The following is a 9,374-nucleotide window of genomic DNA, read 5'->3' on the forward strand; positions in this document are numbered from 1 at the left end:
GGCGGTTCCCATCCCAGGGGCGAGGTAGGCCGCCCTGCGCGGCGGGGTGCTTGGCGGGTCTGCCTACCCCTCCGATCACAGGCGCTCTGGGCTTGACTCCCTCTCGTTTTCTCTGTTGCAGCGAGTGCCACAACTCCTCAGATCGGATCAAAGTGCGGGTGTGGGATGAGGACAACGACTTGAAGAGCAAGCTGCGACAGAAGCTCACCCGCGAGTCAGATGACTTCCTCGGCCAGACCATCATTGAGGTGAGCTTCTTCTTTTTTTGCGTCTCGTGCTTTCTGAAAGTGTTGGCCGCCTGCTCACGTTCTTCTTCTACGCGCCCAGGTGCGGACGCTCTCGGGCGAGATGGACGTCTGGTACAACCTGGAGAAGCGTACGGACAAGTCAGCCGTGTCGGGCGCCATCCGGCTGCACATCAGCGTGGAGATCAAGGGCGAGGAGAAGGTGGCGCCTTACCACATCCAGTACACGTGCCTGCACGAGAACCTCTTCCACTCGCTGTGCGAGGAGAACGGCGGCGCCGTGGTGCTGCCGCAGGTCAAGGGCGACGAGGCGTGGAAGACGTACTTCGAGCCGTCGGCGCAGGACATCGTGGACGAGTTCGCCATGCGCTACGGCATCGAGAGCATCTACCAGGCCATGACGTGAGTATGGAATTCTCTGCAGCCCGACCCGGGCGAGCGCTTTTGCTCAGGGCTCACCCCGTCTTTTCTGCCCTCAGCCACTTCCACTGCCTGTCCACCAAGTACCTCTGCCCTGGCGTGCCCGCGGTCATGAGCACTCTGCTCGCCAACATCAACGCCTACTATGCGCACACCACGGCCTCATCTGCCGTTTCGGCCTCTGACCGATTCGCTGCATCCAATTTTGGAGTGAGTGGTTTTTTTTTTCTGCATCGCCTTGAGGTTGTGTGTTGTATAATTTTGTTTCCATAATGCGTGTCTTATCGTATCCACCAACAGAAAGAAAAGTTTGTTAAGCTACTTGACCAACTGCACAACTCTCTACGAATTGATTTGTCTATGTACCGAAACAATTTCCCAGCCTCAAGCCAAGAAAAGTTGATGGATCTGAAATCAACTGTTGACCTTTTAACAAGCATTACATTTTTCCGTATGAAAGTAAGTTAACTGATGATGATCTTCCTGAAACATATATCAAGTTTTTTTGGACACTTGCTACTTAAATTTTTAAGTTAGATTTAGTCTACAAATTCTTCATCCATCATTTTCATTTTTGACAGGTGCAAGAACTTTCGTCCCCTCCTCGAGCATCAACAGTAGTAAAGGATTGTGTAAAAGCATGTTTGCGCTCTACGTATCAATTTTTATTTGAAAACTGTTATGAACTGTACAGTCGAGAGTACCAGACAGATCCTAACGAGCCAAAACATGATGAGCCAGGTCCTCGGCTTGATTCTCTTGACTTCTGGCATAAAATCATTGCCTTGATTGTATCTGTGATTGAAGAGGACAAGAACTCATATGGACCTGTTCTAAACCAATTCCCTCAGGAGTTAAATATTGGAGCTGTAAGCTTGAAGCCAGTTTTTGATCTTTCTATTATTTATTGTCTTCAAATGTGTTTAATGTAACACCCCAAAAAATTCTTGCAGTTATCAGCATCTACCATGTGGTCTCAGTTTGCAATAGATATGAAATATGCATTAGAAGAACATGAGCAACATAGGCTCTGCAAATCATCTGCTTATATGAATCTTCACTTCAAGGTAAAGCCACTTACTGTTCCTCTTTCATTACTTCCAGCAGATCGCTTTCAGTAATAATGACAACTTTATCTGTTACAGGTGAAATGGATGCATACAAACTATGTAAAAGATGTTCCACCCTACAAGAATTGTGTTCCAGAGTATCCAGCTTGGTTTGAGCCATTTGTTATGCAATGGCTGAATGAAAATGATGATGTATCGCTTGAATATTTACATGGAGCTTACAACAGAGACAAGAAAGATGGGGTACGTACTATTCTCATCATAATTGTGAATTATCAAATTTTGTACAATATTCTGTCTTTTGAAAGGGATAAAAAAAGAAGAGGGTTTTTAATTAATGTTCTAATCTATCTTTCAGTTCCAAAGAAGTAGTGAGCATTCACTCTTTTCCTGCTCGGTTGTGGATGTATTTACACAGCTCACTCAGTGCTTTGATGTTGTGTCAAAGCTTGAGTGTCCAGACCCAGAAATTACAAAACGATATATGAAACGCTTTGCTAAGACAATAGTCAAAGTATTAGTAGCATATACTGACATTGTTAAGAAAGAGTTTGAAGTTAATGTAAAAGATGAAAGAGTTGTAAGTATTTTGAAGAGAGGATTTTTGATAAGGTTTTTGTCAACCACACTTCTAATGGTATTCTGTTTACAGGCATGTGTTATGATGAACAACATTCAACAGTTGAGAGTCCAATTAGAAAAAATGTTTGAATCTATGGGAGGAGAAAGTTTAGAGGAAGATGCTGCAAACATATTGAAAGAGTTGCAAGCAAATCTCAATAACTGTCTAGATGAGTTAGCAGTTTTGTTTGCTGTTAGGTACGAACCTGACAATTTTATGGCTTACATGATCTTATTCTACTTTTTACTCATAGTCATAACATTGTTAAAAAATGTTTTGTAAGTGCTCATAAAAGCTTAATTTTTTTTTTGTAGCCTGGAGACAAGAATTGAAAAGAGTGTAAAAGAGGTGGGAGATATCTTGTTATCAATAAAAGGAGGAGGACAAATTACTGGTATGAACCAGGCACCGGCCAGAGCAACTGTAAGTGCAGAAGCAGATGAAGTGTTAAGGCCGCTCATGGATCTTCTTGACGGTAAGTAACTACCTCCTCCCATTAAATCTGTCCAATTGTTATCAAAACTACTTTACTACAAATTTTGAAACTCTAAATTCTAGGTTCCTTATCACTTTATGCTGAATCATGTGAAAAGACAGTCTTGAAGAGGCTACTCAAGGAATTGTGGAAGATAGTTGTTCGCATTTTGGAGAAATCTGTAGTATTGCCACCCATGACAGATAAGAGTGTAAGTTTTCCTTTTTATTTTTGTTGTTGATTTATTGATGATAAAATCTAGTTTGTTCTCATGTTATCATACATTTCTGTCAATATTTAGATGATTTTGAAAAATTTGACGGACAATGCTAAGAATTTAGCTGCTAATGCCAAAATAGAAGATATGTCAAGGCTGTTCAAAAATCACATGGCGAGCAAACAAGATGTGAAGAATGCATTAAGTGGTGTCATGGTAGGTCAATTTCTAGTTTCATCCTTGTTATTAAGTGTACTGTTGCTTTGGAAACTTTCTAAAATCTATAACAAAATTCAGGTGGAGAAAAATCTATCACCCAAGCAGTGTGCTGTACTGGAAGTCGCCCTCGACACAATAAAGCAATATTTCCATGCTGGTGGTAACGGACTGAAAAAAGCATTTTTGGAAAAGAGCCCAGAACTTCAAAGTTTACGTTATGCTCTCTCGCTTTACACTCAAACAACAGATACGCTTATTAAAACATTTGTCACCACTCAACAAAATGAAGGTATGAACTGTTGGATATTTTTGTGTAATATCTATTTATCACTAACAGAGCATCATAAAATGGACTTTCTTGAAAATGTGTGTTCAATAACTTTTAAGGAAAAAAGGCAAATTTAAAAATGTTATTGGCAGTGGTACTAATTAGGATAATTGGTCCACTTCATTTGTTTCTTCATTGTCTTCAAAGTCTCGGGTTAGAAAGAAATGAGGGAGTTTTTAAGCAGAGTGTTGTTTTTAAGCTTTTCTCCCACTTCTGTTTTGTTTGGGTCTGCATCTTATGTTGTTGTTTTTCATTATTCGTTTCTGTTTCTTTATTCCTGGTTTTGTTCTCTTACTCACCTGTATCATGCCTCTCATAACTCTTGCATGCTCCCTTCTGTCTTTACATATTCTCTTCATTTCTGTTTGTCTTGTTTCTGTCTTTTTTCTCACATTCTTTGCCCTTATCTTTCATTCCATCCTCAAAGTCCCACAACCTGAAAACAAAAAGAGAGCATTACGACAAGTTTCTGTCTCGAGTGATCGCGAGGCAGAGGATGATGAAGACATTCTCGATGAAAGGCCTAGAAAGCCTACAGAACCTCAAGCAGGTAAAATCCTCCCATTCAGTATACAGCAATGACACAGAGTGACAATTATATAATAGATGAAGCAGACAGTTAACCAATACCATTTAGATGATGTAAATATTCTGTCAGTCCACCTTAGCCTTTGGGCTTTAGGTAGACTCAGTAGATGCTGAAATGTAACTGCTTTCATCAATAAGAAGTAATTCTGTAAACAAACTAAAAAAATAACTTTCATTTAGTGGGTTTGTAAAACGCATGCTGAAGTAAATTAACACTGCCGCAATATACATGAGAGCTTCATGCTTCTGTAACCACTCCAAAAGTATCAAACTTCGTTCACCTCACATATGGGGTCATCCAATTCTGCTAAGCACAATAGGTATATTTATCCCATCATCCCTCATCATTACATCTGTGAACATGGAAAATAATTTGGAATAACTCGCTCATTGTAGAAAAAACTGCTATTTAGGTCTAGTATGTAAGACCTGCAATGAAAACAAGAAGAAAAGCATTCATTGGTAGTTCTAGGTGAACATTATTGTTGCTAATATCTTAGGATTGTACAGCATCATACATTGTGTTAAAAGCTTTTTTGGCTATTTCTTAAAGTACAGATAAAAAATGTGGGTGGGCTTTGCACTAGAAAACTAATGTTTTTACTGTTGCAGTGTCTTATTTGCATTTTTGAAAAATGTGTCTAACAAATTCTATCCTCTTCAATTCTGTTTAGATAATATGAGTTTAGATGATGGCAGTGTTGGAGAAGTGTCCATCCAAGTTGATCTATTTACTCATCCTGGCACAGGAGAACACAAAGTCACAACAAAAGGTAGGAGTTGTAGGAATTTTATCTTATGTGTCAGCAGCCCAAAGGTTTTGTATATGTAACTAAGTGGTGTTGTTTTCTTTCTCATTTTTTTTAAAACTCCAGTTGTAGCAGCTAATGATCTAAAGTGGCCAACTGCATCTGGTATGTTTAGGCCTTTTGTAGAAGTGAATTTAATAGGCCCTCATTTAGCAGATAAGAAACGTAAACAGGCCACAAAGTCAAAATCGAATAATTGGTCTCCTAAGTTCAATGAGACATTCCACTTGTAAGTATCTTCAAAGTTTTTCATTCTCGTGAGGAGAAAAATTTTAATCCTAAATTTACCTCATAAACCATTTCATTTGCAGCACAATTGGTAACGAGGAGCAATTGGATTACTTTGAACTTCATATTTGTGTGAAAGATTACTGCTTTGCAAGAGATGATCGTCTTATTGGTGTTGCTGTTATGCAGTTGAAAGATATTGCTGATCAAGTAAGTTGGAGGCTTTCATGAAATTAATTTTTACATCGCATGCACAGCGGGCATAAGCAAGAATTATTTTCTCTTTGTAGGCCTCGTGTGCGCGGTGGCTTTCTCTAGGGAAACGCTGTAATATGGATGAAACTGGATGGACAATATTGCGTATTCTCTCCCAGAGAAACAATGACGAGGTGGCTAAGGAGTTTGTCAAATTAAAGTCAGACATCAGACAAGAAGAACCCATTCCACCAAATGCTTAGTATATCTGTGTTACTCCTTCTCGTCTTCCAATTTGAACTTTGTGACATAGATTCCAATTTTGTTGTTGAAGAAGACACTACATCAGTGGTTCTGCTTCACAGCTGACTTTATTCTTCTTCCTTGCATCCAGGAAAAATATTTGTTTTTGGACATTTTTATCCATTGTGACCAACAAAATTGTTATGTATTGAAAGAGTGATTTAATAAGTTCGTCACAATAGTCTTCCATGAAAAGCATCCCTGAACAGTTTTCCCTTCATCATCGACCTTAGAAAAGTTTTGATCCAAATGTGTACTCAGCATGGAAGCAAGCTAGTCCAGATTTCAAGAAACCAGAAGATTGAAATTCATCCACAATCGTTTGACTTTTAGATCCTTTGTACTTCAGTTCATACCTAGTTGCATTCCAATATCTTGGCTGTCTGATTTACACTTTAAGATTGCTTCCAGACTTATAGTCTTTGCTGAGTTCAATGGAGTTGCTCCATTTTGTACTTCCTACCTGACCCTCTAATTTTGTTTCACTTCCTATACTGCATCAGGAGGTTTCTTTTAATTTGAACTGTGTTATGTGATTAATTGCAGTGATATAACTTAAAATGTATATTTATATATACAAATAATAAAATGGCTGTATATATATCTATACAGAAAAGAAAAGTATGAAAAGAAGAAAACCATTCTCTTCCAGTATCAGGAGATTAAAATTTAACGGGATTCATTATTTCTGTTCATACTGTGTGCAAAAGACTGCTTGAAGGAACATACTGTTATCATTCATGTTTTGAATTGTATCTTGTTTAATTATTTCTACTTGTTTTGGTAGTTTACATCAATGCATTAGGAAATTGTTCTCTTACTTATAATTTTTTAAGCTCTTTTCATATCATCCTCTTAATTTATTTATTTCTTATGTAATGAAAAACAGTTTAGGGTTGTGATATCGCAGGGAACAGTAGGACTTCACGGGAATTGGAGGCACAAAATATCTCTATTAGTCAGAAAGATGTTAGAAATGCTGTTCCGCGAAAGATTCTCCCATACATTGCATGATTTTTTGCATATCATTGTTCTAAATGAGGTGATACTTTTGTTACTGCTGGGAGCGATCGCTGTCTGTTTCTGAGATCTCTTTCTATTGATTGATTATGTTGTCGGAGGGACAAAATACCTGCTAGTCACTGTTTACCTTGCAGTCCAAATTTTGCAGGAACTTGTAGAGTTTGCCTGAAATTCTGTCAGAGAGCAGCCACCCAAATCTGCTAATAATAAATTATCATACAAGTCCCTGACATTTCAGGTAAAACTTAAGAATTTTCTGCTGCAGGAGGTTTTTCCCCCCAGAACTTAAATTGCTTGGACTTTATTTTTATCTCAATTGTTCATGTTTGAATGGGTTGATGCAAATGTGTGTTTAGTTATAGTTTCATCTGAAGTGGTGTTTGAGGACTGTATTTTATTCGAGGCTCCAATATACTGTTTGTAAGACATGTCACTTGCAGAGGTTACCCTCTTCTGACAATAAAATGTTCAAATACGAGCCCCTTTTATCTTTGATGTTCTAATCTTTATTGATTTCTTTTTTTCTAAATTCTGTCTTTTCTTACCTTCCACTTTTGGTATTTCTACCTAGATATTTGTGATTTTTTGTCATGCACACTGTAAATATGTCATCAATTGTATAAATGTACATAAACCATCATTACAGCTTCAGGCATCTTTGAAAATTACAAAGTTGTAAATGATGATCATTTTAAATTTAGTATGTGTTTGGGCTGTTCATTTCTATAATGTAAATGAGTACTGAACGGAGCAATAGGGAAAGGGCTTCACTTTTTCATTTTTAAACGAGGAAGCTCAGCAAACACAGGGGAGTTGACTCCTGATTTGAAACACAACCTTGTTGTGTATCATTATATCAACTAACTGATCTTGCAACCAGTTTTGGCTACATGTTTTAAAGATTCCCAGATTTAACTGTTAGGTCCTGGACATATTGCTTGCTGAGGGGAAAATTTAGTTGCCCTCAAAGCATTTTAAAAGATCTGCTTTTTGATTGTGGTTATTATTATAGAAGCTCATACTGAAATTGTGACCCATTTGAGTTAAAAATGATTGTCATCAGTCAGTTTTGTTGACGACGAAGCAGAATTGTTGATTAATTGTGATAAAAATTTGTTGAACATTGTGTATAGTTTTGATGTTTATTTTCTTGACGTCTCCAGCAATAATGAAGCATTTCAAAAGGGTAACCATTAAGGTGTCGAAAAAAGTGCTTCGGCGTGTTATGGGCATTGTTCAAATTTATTTTAGCGATGGAATCCAATAAATTTTCTCTACCCTTGAATGATGTGTATAAACTTTAAGGAGACCGTGTCAAATCTACTTCAGTTTCACTCTTCATATCTTCATGGGGTTTGTAAACAGTAGAGGAGTTTGAGCCAAACTATATTTCAAGTGCCTTTTGTTATGCAATGCCTTCTCTCATTATTAAAATAAAAAGAGGATCATTTTTGAAGGATTATGTGAGGGGTACCTGTAAACTAAGTTTTGTTTTTACTGTTGTGTTTGTGTTTCATGTTCTGTTTTATATGAATAAATGGAGTGTATATTTAAATCCTTGTTTGTACATAGAAGTCTGTGTGTATATTCAAAATTGTATATATGTATCCAAAAACTCCTTTTGACTCATTATTGTTGTGCTCTTCACAATGCAGTACCACAAAATGTTACAATATCAAAAATTCATATCTGCTTTAAGCTATTTCAGCCAATATAAGATTTGAGTCTTTCATGTAAGATATGTGTGAAGTATTTTTACTTGAACTGTTTGTTAATAATCTGTAAAGCTTTCTTGTTCATTTGATATTTGTGTAAAATTGTCAAGGGTTCAGAAACTATAAGAGCTTAATTGAAACATGTTGTAAGCCTATTCACTTGCTTTGTGTTTTTTTTAAGCAAAGAAATTTTCTCAGCTAAAATAGCAGAGTGATTTTTAATTTTGTATTAAGCAGCATTTTCTTACTATAAACTAGTACACGAATTTAATTTTCTGTTTTAAATTAGAGCGTTAAAAATACGGCCAAAGCTAATTAATAAGGAGCAAAATAATTTCAATTGTTACCTCTGAGCGACTTCCTCAGTCCCCAAAATCAAAATGAATGTTTTATAAATAACACTGTCTTTTATAAAAATGCAACTAGTTATCAGAAAAAGAAATAAACTACTCTATGGATTCTGAAATTGTATAGAATTAACCCATAGAAATGAAATCAGCAGGTATTTTTCAGCGAGATTGGTAACTCCAGCACTCAGGCCGAGCAGAGCACAACTGCTGGCTCTATTATCTGCCTCGCACTGTACTGCTTAATGACCTTATCATTGTTAAGCAATCGTGTTGACATGTTTGTTTGCTAGTTGAATAAAAAAATGTTTCTATAACACAGTTTGTTAATTTAACATCCACGCCCCGGTTTGAGGTTGACTCCGTGCGGCTGGTAGTATTATAGGGGAAATCAGATCTTTGGGACACGTCCCTGTATGTGGCCACAAATCCGGCGGCCAGAGTCAGCTTAATCCGAGCCGACCATAGAGTATCGTTTTTTCGGGCAATATATGAATGTATGATATCCGACGCCCCAGAAGCCAAAGACCTGACGCAACTGCACAAACACTACGGGGCGCGGGGGCCTGG

The 9,374-nt window shown here is 37.6% G+C and overlaps 1 protein-coding gene across 1 annotated transcript in view; it reads left to right on the forward strand.

Annotated features, from left to right (window-relative positions):
- LOC113213910 (uncharacterized) overlaps positions 1-9,121 on the forward strand; it is a 77,860-nt gene extending 68,739 nt beyond the window's left edge. The window contains exons 12-28 of the mRNA XM_052265773.1: positions 122-248; positions 328-647; positions 725-875; positions 966-1,124; positions 1,247-1,534; positions 1,619-1,732; positions 1,811-1,978; positions 2,094-2,315; positions 2,388-2,554; positions 2,672-2,832; positions 2,916-3,043; positions 3,134-3,265; positions 3,347-3,557; positions 4,859-4,957; positions 5,060-5,222; positions 5,305-5,431; positions 5,512-9,121. Of these exons, the coding sequence (XP_052121733.1) occupies positions 122-248; positions 328-647; positions 725-875; positions 966-1,124; positions 1,247-1,534; positions 1,619-1,732; positions 1,811-1,978; positions 2,094-2,315; positions 2,388-2,554; positions 2,672-2,832; positions 2,916-3,043; positions 3,134-3,265; positions 3,347-3,557; positions 4,859-4,957; positions 5,060-5,222; positions 5,305-5,431; positions 5,512-5,679 (2,905 nt within the window). The 3' untranslated portion in view covers positions 5,680-9,121. The remainder of the gene's footprint in view (positions 1-121; positions 249-327; positions 648-724; positions 876-965; positions 1,125-1,246; positions 1,535-1,618; positions 1,733-1,810; positions 1,979-2,093; positions 2,316-2,387; positions 2,555-2,671; positions 2,833-2,915; positions 3,044-3,133; positions 3,266-3,346; positions 3,558-4,858; positions 4,958-5,059; positions 5,223-5,304; positions 5,432-5,511) is intronic.
- The last annotated feature ends 253 nt before the right edge of the window (positions 9,122-9,374 follow it).

This window comes from Frankliniella occidentalis, unplaced genomic scaffold (genome assembly GCF_000697945.3).
Source record: "Frankliniella occidentalis isolate FOCC.00 unplaced genomic scaffold, Focc_3.1 Scaffold30, whole genome shotgun sequence".
In the NCBI taxonomy this organism is placed as follows: Eukaryota; Metazoa; Arthropoda; class Insecta; order Thysanoptera; family Thripidae; genus Frankliniella; species Frankliniella occidentalis.